This window comes from Grammomys surdaster, unplaced genomic scaffold, assembly GCF_004785775.1.
Source record: "Grammomys surdaster isolate TR1022 unplaced genomic scaffold, NIH_TR_1.0 127, whole genome shotgun sequence".
NCBI lineage: Eukaryota > Metazoa > Chordata > Mammalia > Rodentia > Muridae > Grammomys > Grammomys surdaster.
In genome coordinates, this window is record NW_021604585.1 from 4,548,572 (window position 1) to 4,566,808 (window position 18,237).

At 39.1% G+C, this 18,237-nt stretch overlaps 1 protein-coding gene across 2 annotated transcripts in view; it reads right to left on the minus strand.

Moving 5' to 3' along the window:
• Window positions 1-18,237, minus strand: part of Kcnh5 (potassium voltage-gated channel subfamily H member 5) — a 272,960-nt gene that overhangs the window by 198,384 nt on the left and 56,339 nt on the right. For both annotated transcript variants that reach the window (XM_028789568.1, XM_028789576.1), the window contains exon 6: window positions 14,266-14,658. In XM_028789568.1, the coding sequence (XP_028645401.1) occupies window positions 14,266-14,658 (393 nt within the window). The remainder of the gene's footprint in view (window positions 1-14,265; window positions 14,659-18,237) is intronic.

Consider the following 18,237-nt stretch of genomic DNA (forward strand, 5'->3'; position numbering starts at 1 on the left):
AGTTGCTTGTTCAGTGCTGTAGTAAACACTCTCCAAAACAATTGTTATTTTCAAATGTTGACAGAAGAAAATTATTATCAGAGTAAAACTGACCATAAAAATTATATGTAGCGAAAACCAATAAAGAATACCAGAAATGTCTTATTTTTGGTAAAAAATAAAATAAAATAAAATAAAATAAAATAAAATAAAATAAAATAAACCTAGGTAAACTAGGATGCACAGTGAATCTGAATTAGCCTAAAATATGTAGTCAATTCAAAGCTAGCTTGAGCTACATAAAGAAAACCTGGAAAGAAGGGAAGAGGAAGCAGGAGAAAGTGAGAGAATGGGGAGTGGAGGAGAAAAGAAAAATGGAGTGAGAGAGAGGAGGAAGAGAGCAAAGGGGAGAAGAAGGTAGGCACTCCCCCTAAAGAGCACAAAATAAAATCCCCATCTGTGCCCACAATACTGACCAACTAGCCCTGTCAACTCACAAGACTGACAGAGTTACCATCCAGCTCAGAAAGTATGCAAGTTAGCAATCACTGCTCATTGCTAGGACACGCCTCTTCTGTAGTGGTTGACCTCATAGTAATCTGTGGAATCTGTCCTTGTGCCCCATCTTCCTACAATAGACAAGTCATATATGAAAAAGGAGCTACCTTGACTTAAAGCCAGGAGATCTAAAACAGCCCTCCCCCAAGCATTCCATTTTGACATAAAACTGAATTTATGTCCCTCTCAATTAGCATGACTTTATCCTCTACTGCTGTATCTACGAAAGTGACTCTGTTTTCCAAGAACTTCCTGCCCCAAATTCTTGTTTTCCTGTTATTACGCATTTCCAAAGGCCCATAACTCATCAGAAGAGAACATCAGCAGACAGCCTGTTCTCGTAAGATCCTTTCATCTCTTTGATTCAGAACTCATATCTTGGAACTGTGTCTATCTCAGTGGTAGAGTTATGCTCGGCATGCACAAATCATTCCCTGTGGCCAAAAATACATAATCATCTCACTTTGCTGCCGCCACTCACACTCAACCATTGCATCATCTCTTTAAGCCTTACCCAACTTAGTAGAGTACCACAACCCCAGCTTAAAACCCCAACCCTGCAGCACATTTGCACTCCTCTATAGTCCTGTCCTTGTTTCTCCTCCTAGCGACACAGCCCAAACTTCATAAGGTAAGGTTCTCCCTTACTTTTGATCAGTTATAAAGTTGATTCTGCTTTGTCTTATTGGCAGGTTGTTAGTGATTTGGGAGCATGCAACTATTGAGAGTCTCATAATTGGCTAGCTTACCAAACCCTTTAATAGCAAATAGCCCCAGGATGTTTATTTACATCCCAAATGTTGCCTCCATTCCTGGTCACCCCCTTGCAATTCTTCCCCCATCCCCCAATTTCCTCTGAGAGGGTGCCCTCCCCCCATCCCACATTCCCCCTACCCTGAGGCATCATGTCTCTACACGATTAGATGTGCCCTCTTCCACTGAGACCAGAAAAGGCAGCTGTCTGCTACATATGTGCTGGAACCAGCCCATGTAAGCTCTTTGGTTGGTGGCTCAGTCTCTGGGAGCTCACCAGGCTGACCCTTCTTTTTAACCTCCTTTTTACTTCCAAGGAACACAGCCGAATTTCCTTCATTGATCCCTAGAGTGACAAAGGAAGAGAGTTTACCAAAGTCAAACTCTCATGAAGAAAGGGAAGTGGCTTATTCACTCTTCACAATGTCTGATAAACAAACTTTTCCTTTTTTGCTTTTTAAGGAAGGATCTCACTGTGCAGCTGACTGCCCTGGAACTCCCTGTGGAGAGCAAACTTTCCTCAAACTCAGAGATCTGCTTGCCTGTCCCCACCTTCCCCGCCTCTTCCTCCTCCTCCTCCTGCTCCTCCTCCTCCTCCTTCTCCTCCTCCTCTGCCTCCCAGAAGTGCTAGGACTAAAGTTGTGTACCACCACACCCAGTTTAAACAAAATGTTTTAAGGATGAAGGCAGCAGTGACAAAGGTGAACAAATACCTGGGGATTGCTGTACTTTATGGGGACAAAGTAGCATCATGGAATTAAGTGAAGGTAGGTAGTTCTTCCCACTAGATCCATAGAGGAAAACACTCTCAAGCATGGGAATGATGCGGCACAAAAAGATGAGAACAACTTCTACACAAGCACGCACATGGGTAAGGTACAATTTCCACACACAACGCGCAGACAGCAATGTATTCCAGCTCTCTTTTGCCCTTATTTTAGAATCATGCCCCAAAGCTCAAAGACAGGAAGCATTCATCATGAATGAAGATCAGAGCAGACAAAAGTGTCTTCTTATGTAAGCAGAAAAATCAAATAAAGGCACCTCATTACTTGTTATTTTCTATTCTCTCCAAGCTAATTCCCTCAGCGGACAGATCGCTTTGTCTCAGTGGAAAACTCATGCAAAATAATACGGGCCTGCAACATGTTCAATTTCAAATATAAGAAGAATGTTTATCATTAAGTCTGTGTATTACCCAACCAGTAAACACAAGGAATCAAATCCAAAGTCTTGGATCATATCCACCACATTGCAATTTGGAACCCAAGGCTGACTCTACCCTTCAAACCTTTTCTACCCTCTGACCCATCTTTTATCACTAAGATTGATTGCTTAGAAGTCATTTTTCTCTCAAACCAGAATTTGGGAGTTTTTCCAGTCTGAGACTGTACCATGATCACCTATTACTAGATGCCCTGCAATGCTTCGTATGCTCAGTAAGAAGTCCTACCTACACCCCAAAGTAATCAGTCACTAAACACATATGGAGGAATGGCAGATATGACCAATCAAACTGGAACATTTCCTGCATGTGAGGATAAGCCTATGCATAGGCTGGAACTGATCAGAGATGTGAACACAGTGTCCAAAAGGCAAGGGATCCCGTCTTGTCTAGGAGAGATTTCCTCCTGACCCTTCGTTTCTATTAGTAATAAGAAATGGTTAATCCAAGCAAACAGGATAAACTATAAAACCTCAGCAGAACAGCAACAATGTAAAAATTGAATGACAGTTAGGTAGGAATTGAAAATGCAAGATGTTCAGTTGGAAAGAGTCTCTACCTTGGGCAAACAAAAGATCTGTCTTCTATACCTTCAGAAGCTAGCAGAGTGCCTAACCCTTCAAAGTTTAAAGATCTTTTTACAATTTCAATTCTTCAAAGAAGTGGAAGATCACAGTGGGAGAACCATGCATACTCATCAAAATATAAATATAAAATACAAATCATTATTGAAACACTTATGGTTGTTAAAAGCAGCAGAAATGAAGTGATGTGGGCAATAACAGGATTATATTAGACTAGAAATCAGTATCTAGAGTAATCTCTCAATACTGGAAAGCTAAATAGCATATTTGGAAATATCATTTATGCTGAAGAAAAATTTGAAAGAGGAATTAAGCCTATTTTGAGGTATCTGAGAATGAAAGAACAGCCCAACACCATGTATGGAGCATGGTGATCACTCAGAGAAAAGTGAACATGCTTTAACAGAAGAAATATTCCAATGCCAGTTTTCTAAACTGTCACCTTAGCTAAAAATGCAAGAGCAAATTAAGTCACAAATAAAGGAGATATATATATATATATATATATATATATATGAATGAAAGGAAAGCCATGTACTTGAAAACAAGAAAGTCAATATAATCAGCAAGTCCCCAACAGTGGTTTTTTGAAAGACAAATGCAGTAAGTTTCTAACCCAATGAACAAAAACTGAGAGGGAGAAGAAGAAAGAGAAAGAAAGGGGAAGAAGAGAGGGAGAGAGAAGGGGAAGGAGATACAACATAGGTAATACCATTACAAAGTTTAAAGTCTCATAAATGTTCAAAATATATCTAAAGAATATTATGCATAACTCTATGGCAATAAACTTGATAATTTTAATGAGATGAGAAAATTTTTGAATGATAATCATCTGCTAAAACTCACATAAGAAGTAGACCAGCTAAATATGAATCTATCAGTTAAATACAATTAAACAATAAGAACCACTAAATTGAGAAGGCATCATGCCTAGATGAGCTCAGAACTGAATTCTCTCAGACATTCAGGAAAGAAACTGCTCTAGCTCTCTACAACATCCAGAAGATGAAAGCAGAGAGAATCGTCCAGAATACTCCTAGCATGTCCTGAGACCAGCATTACACTGACAACACAGCTAAGGAGATTTTAGGAAAACTATAGACTAATGTCTCTTGTAGATATAAATGTAAAACCCTAAACAGTACACTGGGAAATCTAACAATGTAAAATAAAACATCGCTCACCGTGACTAAGTAGAATTATGTCAAGATTCCAAAGCTGATTCAAAATTTGAAAGCCAAACAACATATCAAAGAAAGGGGATTGGCATGATCATATCAACGAGTGTAGAAAACACCTGTGACAAAATCAGCAAACTAAGAATATTTGCATGTCTTCAATTAAAAACTATCTAAAGACCATCTAAAGAAAGAAAGACAACAAACATCATACCCAACCGTGAAAAACTAGAAGTTTTTCCACTAAGATCAGAAACAAGATAAATGTTTCTCCCCTCTCTATGCTTTTGTATGACATCATAATAGAAATCCCAACTAATTCAATAAGATAGGAAAAGGGAAAAAACAGTACATTATTTGAGAAGTGAAGGAAATAAAGTTAATATCAAATAGCTAAATATACTCCAGGCCACCATGCATCCCTGACTCTAACACACAAAAAGCAGAAACAACAAATCTCTATTTGCAAAAAGATGGCTAGCTAGACTAGTCAAAGAAGCTTCTGAGCTAAACCAAGAGACGGGACTCTTCTTCAAAATATAAAGTAGAAAGAAGTAGAGAATGACACCCAATGACAATCTCTAGCTGCCACAAATATGCTCACACACAAGCACATACATATGCATGCATGCTTGCATGTACATGTATGCCTGCACATTTGTGAACATGCATAAACACATATGCCACATACACATAAAAAGATAGAAAAATGAAGATATATTTTATGTTTTTGGATAATAACACTCAATATAATATTCATACTAATTCTTCCTTATTTGAGCTATTAATAAAACATTTCAATTGACATTACAGCAAATTTTCAGTAGATATAAACAAAATAGTTATGAAATCTATATGGAGAAGTAAAACAAAATATCAAGCATACTATTGAAGAAAAAGAAGAAAGCCAAAGGATGGATTGATGCTACCTCATTATAAGGCTTACTGTAAAGCTACAGCAGTCAAGAAAGTATGGGCTTGATAAAAGACTAGACAAACAGGTGAATACAGCAGGACACATAACCTAGAAATACATAATTCATAACCCACATACAATTTTTACAAAGGAACAAAGTAGAACATTGTAAGTTTTTCAGCAAATGGTAGTAAAGAAGGAATAACGTGCATATTCATATGCAAAGCCAAATGAAAGCACACGGTCATAGTCAATAAAAACCAGAGAGCATAAAGCCTGGGAGGGGACAGGGTAACATAGATGCCTCTGTCCATTTTCTGTCACTAACACAAACCAATACACTGAGCATTTTATAGAGAAAATACTTCTAGTCCATGGTTAAAGGGACATAGTTTATGAAGTTTATCTTGCTAGAAATCCTAAGGCAATGAAAGGCATCGCCAGGCAAAAGCCAGGAATCATATGAGAGACCTATCCAAGTGGGTGCTGATTACAGGCTATGAAACGTCTTAAGGCTGAATGTAGCTATGGTGTCATCCATTAGGAAATAGCAAATAGGCGTGAACACTTGTCAGAACTTTAAATAGCCTTGTCTGCTACAAAACTCATGTTGAAACATATTCCTCAATGCATCAATGTTAAAGAAAGGATAACTAAGGCTAGTCCCCGAGTGCTCCATCTCATGAATAATTACTGTCACACATGTAAGTCAGTGTCTCCCACCTTCTGCCATGTAAGACACCGCAATAAGACCCTCACCACCCCCATGCCAGCCTTTTTGCCCCTTGCTTCCAACCACTGGAACCAAAAACAAAAACTCTGGTACTTACAATTTACCAATCTGTTTGAAACAGCAAGCAAGGTCACTAACTTGGTAAGATAAATCAATATGCCAATCTATAAAATCCCTATCAAATTTCCAGTACCATTTCTCAAAGAAACAGAAAAACAATCTTAAAATTCACTGTAAGGCACAAAAGATGCTGATAAGAAAAGCAATCCTAAGGACAAAGAACAATGCTAGAGGTACCACCATTCTGATTTCAAATGAAACTTGAGAACCATAGTAGACATATCAGAGTGGTCCTTACATAAAACTGGAGACGTAGATTAATGGAACACAGTAAAGGATTCATATATAAACCACCATAGCTACAGCCCTATGATTTTTTTATTCTTGAGATTATAATACAATTACAATATTTCTCCCTTTCCTTTTCTCCCACAAAACCCTCCTACATACTCCTCACTCCTCTTCTTCAAATTTATGGCCTTTTAAAAACTTGTTTGTGTGTGTGTGTTTCTACATATAATCCATTCAGTCCTTATAATGTTTCTTGTATGTGTGTTTTCAGGGATGAATGACCATTTGGCACTGGACAACCAATTGATGTGCTCTTCCCCGGGGAGACCATCTTTCCTGTTTCCAGATTTCTTCTGTTTCCTGTTGTTCGTTGGGTAGTTGAGGCCTCATGGGCTTTTTCAGTCCGGTTTGCCATGTTCATTACTGACAACCTTGTTTGGCTCGTATTAGGGCAGTCATGTTGGTGGGATGTGTGTAGCTTTTTTATGACGTTTCTAGGAGACACAATCTCACGGTATACTCTGTGATCCTCTGGTTCTTTTGCATTGCAGAAGAGGAAACCATATGATTTGTGACAAAGATACCAAAAAAATACATTGGCAAGAAAACTTTTCACTCTGCTGGTGAAATATAAAGTAGTCAACCCACTATGGACACCAGTATGAAGTTTCCTCAAGAAAATAAAAATATATCTCCTGTATGACCAAACTAGACCCAAAAGAGCCCAACTCAGCATGCCACAGAGAAACTTGTACATAAATGTTCATTCCATCATCACTGCTCACAGTATCAAGTTATAAAATCAGCACAGATGCCCAACCACGGAGGACTGGGTAAAGAAAATGTGGTGTACGCATACACGAAATGTGTTTCAGCTTAAAGAACAAAGTAATATCCTTTAGGGAAAACTGGAGGCATTGGAAACAGCCATAAACTTAATTGAACCATCTCATAAAGACAAATATTGCATGTTTCCTATTATTTCTGCTTCCTATATTTTATATACATACATAAAATTGTGCATGTTCATAGGATATGAAAGTAGAAACAAACTGTCTAGGAAAATAAGGAGGACTAGTGCGGAAGGAAAGATGCACAGGGAGAACTACTCGCCTCACAGTGTACACCTGTACAGAAGGTAACCTGTACTCACACAGCGCAGTGCCGTGTACAATGATAACTGGAAGTGAACGGTAGAAGGAATAACACAGAAAAACTACATTCCTCACGTCCTAATCCTCCCATTTTTTGCCTTCAATGATCTATTTTAATTTAAAACATGATAGCAAGTCAATTGTTTAAATAATGATGTGTACCATTACTATTCTTGGATCTGAGGTGGCAAAAGGGACAGAGAGGTTCTAGTCTGACAAAACTCATTAACATCTACAAGCCCAATTACCCTCTTCTGGATTCTCAATTCTTATTAAGATAACTAGAGGTAAAAAAAAAAATCACAATTTTAAATATATGAGGTAACGTCTGTGTGTGTGTGTGTGTGTGTGTGTGTGTGTGTCACTTTGGCACGCATAATTATGAACAAATAATAATTCAGACACTGTTTCAAAAGACTTTTTCAGAAATTAAAACTCTTATCAACTTCCACTTAGCTGTTATTGATTCATCTTTTTTTCCCTCCAGCATCTGTGTGTGAGTGATCATTTTTCTAATGCTGCTTTGCTCTGACTCATTTTTCAGGCTTACCATGTAGCCATATCCCCACTATCATCTCATCCCTCTAAGCTCCCTTGCTACAGACCAGTCCGTTGTCTGTAGACCCAATCTTTCTTTGTGTACTTTACACATAACATTCCCTGAGATTTCCCCACATCACGTATTCTAGACTCCCATGCTGATGCAAATGCACACTATGAATGAGCTAGATTCTACTCTTAGGACTCATGAGAGAATGTTTTTAATCCTTCATTTCATGATTTCTAGCACATACATATTCCTCATTCTCAGAACAAAAACTTTATGTAATCGATTCTTGCCTCATAGTTTTCTCTAAAAAACATGTGTCTGGCTCACAAGTTGCTAATAAATCGAATTATCTTCAGAGAGAAAAGCAAGGATCTTGATAATAGAGTGATATTAAGCAGTCTTAAGTTATTCTGTACACGTACAGGAATGAAGAATTAAAGTGTAATTCCCAGACTTATAGTCTCTCTTATTCCCTAGTCCCTACTTGCTGGTGTGGTTCCTCTTCCATTTTTACATCACCGTAGAAATCACCAAGAGTTAGTAAAACCACACTGCTTCATGCCATTGGTGCACATCTATGCAATGATGACGTACCAGAGGTACACTGTTCACCACCTCAGGATTTACAATGAAACTATACACAGGAAACCCAAATAAAGTAACAACAGCATCTCAGACTGGTAAAATTTTTCAAGTGAAACTCATTAGTGTCTTTTCACACTTAGTCCTTGAAACCATCTTGTAAGAAACTCAAGGCAAGACTGAGGAAGAGCTACCCTGTCATAATAAAGCATGTCCTGTGCTAGGCAGAAGAGTCCAGGTCATCCAAAGACTAATAATAAAACTGAAATAACTTTAACGGTATTAATGCACATGGAGGCACACAAGTGGAGATGAAATATGAAGGTATTAATTAGAAGTGTTGAGATGGATGCAAGGAAACCTTTCTGGAAAAGAAAGCTGGATATTATGTAACGAACGGTTAACAAAGAGCCAACTCTTCAAGAACTGAATCAGGAAGATGCCAAGAATGCATTAAATACCACACAAAGAAACAAGTGGACGGGCAGGTAGATTGTATTGACAATGAGGGGGAAGAACAACATAATTAAAGGAGAGAGTTAAGAACAATGTGGTACCAAAGTATAGCTTATTAAATTTAAAGAAAATGAAGAAGGGCTGGAAAGATGGCTCAACAGTTAAGAGCATATGTTGCTTTTGCAGAGGACCCAGGTTTAATTCCCAGCCTCTACATGGTGGCTCACAACCATCTATATAATACTAGTATATGCAGGCAAAATACTCATGCACATAAAATAACAAAATGAATAGATGTTTAAAATTATAAAGAAGATGAACAGAAGTCCTTGTGTTATTTGGCAGAAAGGTAAAGAGAGTCTCACAAACTGTTGGCATTTAAGTCAGTTGCAGATACAAGAAACATCAATTAGCAGAGATATATATTCAGTCCACAAGAAAGGGTCCAATGTGTTGAGGGAAACCTCAGTCCATACAGTAGAGGATAAAGTATCAAGGAGGCAGCACAAAGAGAAAAGAGAAGAAAAGTATGATAAATGAAAAATACAATGCTCTAAATAAGTCAGAATGCATTTAATCACAGTAAATATGAATAAATTAAGCTACACAGTGTGACAACTCTCCGCATCTATCTAGTCTTTATAAAATATACATTGAATGTAACAATCTACAATTACAGAACATTAATATAGCAATGCACATGCCAAGTGCACATGAGTGATACAGAAGCAAATTAGCTGCATTAGTGTCAAGCAAAAAGGCAGCGTTATGGTCAAAGAGAGTTAAACAATACTGATAAAGCAATCCCCTAGAAACTGCAGCAGCGAGATGATGGCTTGGAAAGCAGCTTAGAGTAAACCAGGAAATTACAGGGCTTGTTCAACACATTAAACAAAAAGTGCTCCAGAAGGAGAAAACAAATAAAAACAGAAAGAAGGGAGATTTATCATAAAAAGAAATTATCACGGCAGAATTCATGATTTTTGAGATCAAAAAAGGCCATTCCATTAATATCTATGAAAACATATGAAAGAGGCCCTATTCTAAGACACGTTATCAGACAATGTCTAAACCTTGTGATGCAGGAGATACATTAAGCCTCTACAAAGAGAAAACAAATCATGTGTAAAGGATCAGAAACTACAATGGTTTCAAGTTTCTTACTTGAAACTATTGAAAGGTAGAGCACAGTCATATCGTATCTTCTAAATCCTGAAAGAAAATTATCTCACGGCAAAAAATTCAATAGCTAGCCAAACTCTTGAACGGGAAGGATGGTGAAGAGACATTTGTTTAAGTCCATGATGTTGAATAATTATCTCTTGCATTAGTACAGTGAGAAGACATTTAATCAAGGAGTGGAAACTTGAGGATTAAACACCTGATAGTAACTACATAAAAATGACCAACATTTAGGGGAGACAGAAAGGATGGAGAAGAGAAGGTAACCACAGGATGCTAGACACCTCAGTGACGGCGAGTCTGTTGGCCATTAACATGTTGGCAATGTTTATTGAACCAAAGGGATGAGCCACCTTTATAAGAATAAGTTGATAGCAATGGAGCAGGTAGGAAAGGAGTCTGAAATCTCAGATTCCAGGATGAGAAGGCAAAGATGAAGCCAAAAGCTGAATAGCCAGAGGAAAAGTAGACAACTGTGTTCCTCAGTAGCATGGAAATAAATTATAATAAATAAATAAATAAATATATCACTTATGCAATTTAAATCCTTTCATTTAGAGCTTATTCTTTTTCAAATAAGGTATTGCTTACTGTTCTTCATGGAGACTTTCCCTGTTTTTACTCCCTTGACCAATATGCGACAATGCCTCACTGCATACTTCTTTGTCCAGGTCCTGGAAGGAACAGGTGCCAAGCCAGAGTCATCGTGCAAGAATTTGACTACAATAAATGACTGGAGGATATAGAGGATGAAGGATAGGAAGTTGTGGTGAAACCTCTAGACACTACAGAGATCTGGCATCAATCAAAACATTAACAGGAAAATTGGCAAAGGAGAGTTCAAAATATACCACAGAAAGAGAGAAGGCCAGAATGAAAGCCATCCAACTACATATATATGCATGCACAATCACAATGGATCGAAAGGAAAAGCCATGAATATGATGGAAAGTGAAGAAGGGAATAAGTGAGGGTTTGGAGGGGAAAAGGGAAAGGAGAAATTTTATAATTAAAGCACGATCTGAAAAGTAAACAACAACAAAACTAAATCGTCCCACAATCCCTTTTAATGATGGACCTCCCTCCACACTTAGTGACAGGCTGAGAGCACCTTTGGGAAACGTGTCTTCAACATGACAGTACATCAGACCATAACACAGCCAGCCACCTTCAGACAACTGTGCTTAGTGGTGTGTTGTCTGATTTTAGCAACTGGCTGAACAGAGTTAAAGGGAAGGGGCTTGATCTCCTCATTTGTAGCTTTCCATGGTGTACGAATCCACACTGACCAGCTTCAAGAGACCAAGGTGACACCTCTGAATTCTGGGCTTGAAATCAATGGGAACAACTGGCTTTCCATGTCAGAGCTTGGCCAGGGACACTGTTGACTGCACACTGTGCAGTGAAGAGAGCTGTGAGAAGCAGACCTCCTCAGCTTCCACACTCAGCAGCCTGGTGTTATTTTAATGCAGCTCTGACCTTTCTGGACTATAACTGAAAATGGTGTCTCAGAGTGGGTTACTCTGCACTGTCTTTCGGATGCATGAGGTCAAGTGTCTTTTAAAATAGCTCTATGCCAGCATATTATGACACAATCAAGCTTATAATCATAGACACATTTCATTATTATGGAATCTATTTTCTTATGCTTTTTTCTTAGAATCGAGTCACACTTTTGACTTCCTTATCAAGTGGCAAAACATACACACTTAAGGTGTGCCTATTGCTCTGAGGTACATACACAGTATGGAATAACTAAATATAGCTAATTGATACATGTACTGCCTCGATCCACATTATGGTTTTGGTGAGTACATTTATGCCCTGCTATGGTTTGCATGGGGATCATCTCCCAGAGACTCATATTAAGGGGATTCTTCCTCAGAGCTAAACTACAGACTTTTAGGAGATAGGGTCTAAGGAAAGCCTGCAAGCCATCTGGGAGTGTGGTCTTACAGTGGTTTGTGGGGCCCTGCCTATCCCCTCTCTGTATATTTCTGGTGTAAGATGTGCCACCGCATGCTCACATCAATTTTTTTTATAAGAATCTTGTTCTTGAACCTTCAAAACTATGAGCAGAATACTGCCTTCATGAGTAATCTGTCTGGGTATTTTGTTATAGTAATGCAAGTCTGACTACTAGACATCCCACGCTATTTTAGCAATCCACTCTTTAGCACTTTTTAAAAATAGAGTATATTTCTAATCATGTCATCATGTGGCACAATCGATCTTTTGAGTTCACTTCTTCTGAATGAATGAAATTTTGTAGTCTTAGCTGAACATCTTCCCAAACCTCCTCCAATACCCAGGGTTCTACCTCACTATTCTTCCCTACTTACATAAGTTCAACTTCATTCAAATCCTCATATGACCAATTGTTTGATTAAAAATTTTATGCCTATGTTCTAAGTAAGGTAAACCATAATATACTCATATAATAATCCATGTGGGAAATGAAGTACTGCTTAGAGTCTTTTATGCTATGATTGACATTCTCAAAATTAGTTCCTCCTAATTATCTCTAGAAGATAAGTTTGGAAGAAAGAAACATACTTTTAATAGCTTGATATATGTAGAATCTAAAATTGAAGAACTGATATCATTCATTGATTTCCCATAATTCTAAACTAATGGCTAGGTGCATATTGTCAAAATAAAAAACCACAACATTTAACTTGGGGAAAGTAAGCTTAAATATCAATGTAGTTGATGGAGAAAGAAAATGTATGGAAAAGTCAACAAAGAAAAGGTTGAGTCTACTGCCAACACCCACAGAACCACAATAGTACAATAGCGCAACTTTCCAACTGAGTGATCGAATGGGGACACTGTAGGGTCTTTAGGGAAAACAACATGGTAACATTATCATGGTTAAAACTTTATAGTAACAGATCCTTTATCCTGCCTGACCTAAGTTTTATTATTAGCTGCATCCTCCCAGCTTGGTGCAGTAATTTGTAGTCATTCACCCTTAACTTAGAGAGAAGCTGTGAACAAAGGGGTCCTTTAAGGCAGGACACATTTTAAATATTCCTATTTTCACAAACACCAGAGAACAGAAACTTGAGTGAGGCCAGACATTAGAAGTCATCAAATACACTTTCTACCTATAACTGTATGTATAATGAATTGAAAGCAAAAGCAGAAATCAAAATTGCAACAGTTCAAAAACCGCTCCTTCATGAAAATGGGTTGGTCTTTAAGTTAACTCTTAAAACAGCCACCATGTGTGACTTAAGTAAAAAAGTCACAAGGTTTGTAAAGACATGATTTTCAAAGCTGCTAACTTTCAGAGAAATGTATTTTTTATTGGATATTTTATTTATTTACATTTCAGGTGTTATCCCTTTTTCCCATTCCTCCTCCTCCTGTTTCTATGACAGTGTGCCCCCACCCACTCTCACCTCCCAACCCTCAAATTCCCCACACTGGGGCATCCAGCCTTCACAGGACCAAGGACTGCCTCTCCCACTATGTCCTACTAGGCCATCCTCCACTATGTATACAGCTGGAGCCATGAGTCCCTCCCTATGTGCTCCCAGGCTGGTGGATTAGACTCTGTGAGCTCTGGTTGGTTGGTATTGTTGCTTTCCCCATGGGGCTGCAAACCCCTTCAGCTCCTTCAGTCCTCTCTCTAACGCCTGTATTTTTGTGCTCTAAACCCATCACCTGGCTTGTGAACTACATTTTACTCCAAGTGTGCCACTATTTTGTCCTCTCCGATGAAGCTTCTCTCCCTCCTCCCCCTGCACTACCTTTCCTTACCCCTGCTCCTCCTCTCCCTGCCTTTTCCTCCTGTCTTCCTCCAATCACACCTTTCAACTATAGCCATTTTCCTAGCAATTCACCTTTTCAGCCAAAAATCATGAAGAAAACAAGGGGACAAGTTAATTTAAGAAAATCAACTGTAATTTATGGCGCATGCTTAATAATGTCGGGGGTAGGGGGAGTGAGAACTTGCAAAAGGGAAACTGAAAAACATTTTATCATCCGTGCAATCCTTATAACTCTACTGTTTTCAAAACCTCTGATCTCCAATACTCCAAACCCGAAAAACTTACCTCATCCACATTTTCAAAGGCATTGATGATGTCGTAAGGTAAACAGGACAGCAGATCAATCACAAACCACGTCTTCAGATAGTTCATTCGTATGAGCTTTGGGTCAGAAATGACCTCTCCACCCGGCCCAACAAAAGTCGTGTGAAAGTTTAAAACGATGTCAACCAGAAAAATAACGTCCACCACACTGTCCAGCACCAGCCAGGCGATATTGTTCTGCTTTGTTTTGAAAGAAACATTGTAAGGAACCATGATAGCGGTGTAGAAGGTAAGAATTAAAATCACCCAATCCCACGTAGTTTTAAAAGCACAGTAGTGTAAGATGATGTGTGGCGGCGTCTTTGGCGCTTCTTGTTTGTACTGAGGAAGGATGTCTGATCCCAGCTGAAGAACCTAAGAGAGAGCAACAGCGTGTATAAACAGCTGGGACGCTTCTGAAAACAGATGTGACTGCACATCTGCTGGGTGCTCAAACCACAGACCAAGTCACATGATTGTCAGTTTTAGGCCAACTGTTCTTTATCGTTTCCTCTCCTTTTACCGAACTGCCCCAAAGTTTGCTCAAAGGACACACAATGTGAGTGCAGCTACTCCACAGTTGATCTAATCACTACTGGTCCCTCCCCCTGGCTCTCCGGTGGCCAATCTTAACCCATAGCACAGCACCTCAGATGCTCCAGCCTATGGACTGGGTAAGCCTGACAATAATCACGTGACTTTCACTGACTGTTCCATAGTTACTTGGATGACTGACCATCATTCGTTGTTCACACATATTAAGCACCTTAGAAAACATATTTTTGCTTCTAATGGTCTCCCTGAACCCCAGGGCCTCACTGTTGGCTCAGCAAGGGTCCTGGTGGCTAACAGGACAGTGTTGGGGACTGATACAGCCTATTTTCCCCTTTTCTCTGTAAAACCAGCATATAAAATGAGCATTGAGTTTCTTGTCCAGTGCAACCTTCCTTTGGAAAACAAAATAAAATACTAAATACCAGGTTTAGCTCTCTGTAGCTCTTTAACAAATGAAAACTATCAGAGCAAGTTTATATAAACCTTAACTGACTCTGTGGGGTTTAATTAAAGTAAGAGAAAGAGAAAAGCAAATGACCCCAGCAAGGACCAAAGGTGGAAACCTCAAGACAGGACTTAGATTGCCTGATGGAATCTGGGAACTGTGAAAGAAGTTGAGGAAGCATATCCAAAATTTCCATCTCTTACATTAATGCCATTAAGGGTATCATGAGTGCCAAAGAGTGTAGCAATGGGGTTTCTTAACTAACTTATGCAATCACTATTCAGTGCTTTAGGAAAAAAAAAAGAATCCAGGAGGGAGGAGTCAAAGTGATAAATGCAACAAATATTTGAAAGTATGAATAAACAAAAGTAAGTATTAGCATGTGGTTCTATGGTTTATTCCATAACACACACACACACACACACACACACACACACACACACGAGCAAGTATGTTTGCATATTCACATACCTTTGAAGTCTGGAAGAATATTCTAAAATTTCTCATACATCAAGCTGACTTAGAAAACTAAATATCTTACTATTTTCAATATTAAAAATGCTACTAGTATTTTCTTTGGTTGTATATCATACTTATGATTTTTAACTTGAGGCTGTGAGCACTATTTTAAGGCTATTTTATGTATTTACCTATATTCTCAGAGCCCCAGGTATATTTTACTCCTAAGGTCTTAAATTACTTATAAGCATTTATCCTAGCAGGAAAGTGAGCACCATGTTAAGACGGAGTGCTTAATGTAAAGAACCTCACATAATTATGGCTTCTCTCTTACCTTCCAACCACCATCACCTCCAGTTCTACTTGGAGAGAAGAGATCGAAAATGCTTCTGTATCTTCACCTTCTCTAGTTAGATCTCTAGCGGTATCCAGGGTGTTTAAAATCTGGCTCACACTAGAACAGTGTGTTTTAAATCTGGTTCACACTAGAATCTTCTGAGAAGGTTTTGTGACTTGTGGTGTACTTGCACCTAGACCCCCATCCCAAAACTCATGGCATGGGCCTTAAGTGGGTTTTGAGAAAGTCTGTATTTTATCTTTTCCAAGTGATGAGTGTAGAGCTTACATAGTTCTTTTTCTTCTTTTTCCATTTCAATCCTAGCTAGTCAGACAGGATTAGCAAAGAGGAGATGCTTCAGAGATTCCAGAGGAAGGGGAGCAAGAAGAGGAGGAGGAAGGGAAGAAAATAGAGGGATAGAGGCCAGCGGAGAAGAGGGAGAAGAGTAGGACAACAGAAAATGATGCACACCTGTTGGGATTTGACCTCTGACATAGGCAGCCAGATCTTCTACCTGAGCTCTGCACTGTGCTCCTCTTTGAGGCAGTGAGAGACAGTTCTGTCCACCTTTCTCTTAGAGCGGTATGAGAATACAATTACATTTCTGAATTTGATTTTGCATCCACACTGTTTCCACCTGAAGATCTAAGCTATACTTGTTCTAAGGCAGTCTGGCCCGCTGACAGAGAGAAGATGGTATTTATCTCTACCCAACATAAGCTGAAGGCAACCAGTCGCATGTGGACAATTTATTAACTGCTTCTGTGGGAGTAGAATCTTTCAACCTAGGATCCATGCTGATTTAGATCAGGTGGAAAGGAAATCCAATTTATGTGTCTTGGAAAAGTGAAAATTCTAGAGGAAACTGTCTTGAGAATATACCTTAGTACTTTAGTATAACAAAAAGACAACACTCCTGCACCCACTTGGTCTTTCTTTTGGGTGTGGTTTTGGAAATCCAAAGGCACACTCCCTCAGCTCCCCAGCATGACATGGAAGGAACCTCAGTTGAAAGTCTGGCAACTTCTGCCATCTCTAAAGCAGCAAACCTCAAACCTGATAGAAAGCACTTTTGTGTTAGACTTGGTTTTATGAATCCCAATTCACTGACTGATTAAAAAAAAAAAGTCAAAAGTCAAAAACAAAAGAAAAGGGAAAGTCAGATAAAAAAAGAATGAGAGTGAAAAACTCTCTAAAATGACTGTGCAATGTTGGGATGAAATGCAGAAGCTCACAGGAGAAACATCCTGGAGTGGTTGTAGTTCAGGGGGGATGCCCCCTCCTCCAGGCCCCTTCCCTCTAGTTGGGTAGTGGAGGGAAGAAAATCTGAGGATAAGATGGGGACAGGGGCCAGCAGGAAGCCTCCTTAGAAAACCTCAGCACGTGCAGAAGGAAGCTCAGGCCCTAGGCTGGGCTGAGCAAAGGAACTGAACACTTTAGGAGGAAGGGAAGGAAACTTCAAAGGAAGCAGTACTTGGTAAGGAGCACTGTTGTACTTGGTAAGGAGCACTGTTGTACTTGGTAAGGAGCACTGTTGAAAAGGAAATTCTGCCCAGCTGTACTCAATAGTGAGCCAGCTGCGGGCTGCCTTTGTTCTGTATAAACAGAATTACTTAATATTGTATTTGTATCCTATTTAAGCATGGCTATACCTCAAAGTTTTCTGCCTTCTCTATGATAACAGCTATTTAGGAAAAAAGAAAGAAAGAAAATAAGAAAAGAAGGAAGAGAAAGGAAGTAAGAAAGAGAGAGAGGAAGGAAGGAAGGAAGGAAGGAAGGAAGGAAGGAAGGAAGGAAGGAAGGAAGGGGAAAAAGAAAACCTGTAATAGGTCTCTTTGTTAATTATGAGCTAAGAAAAACTCCTGAACTCTAAATTCAAGAAATAGGCTTTATTTCCCAGCCCTCTCTAAACCGCAATTGGTATTTATAGCTAATTAAGATATGCCTCAACTCACCTTTCTCTAGCAACGTAAATTAATGAACATATGGGTTTAACGGTGTCTTTCTCCTCCTTACTAAGTTAATTCCCAACATTTTATAAATGAAGCAAGCGTTATTTGGTTAGATATTTCTCCTCTCTCCCTCTCTCTCCCTCTCTCTCCCCCTCCCCCTCTCCCTCTCCCTCTCCTTCTCTCTCTCTCTCTCTCTCTCTCCCTCT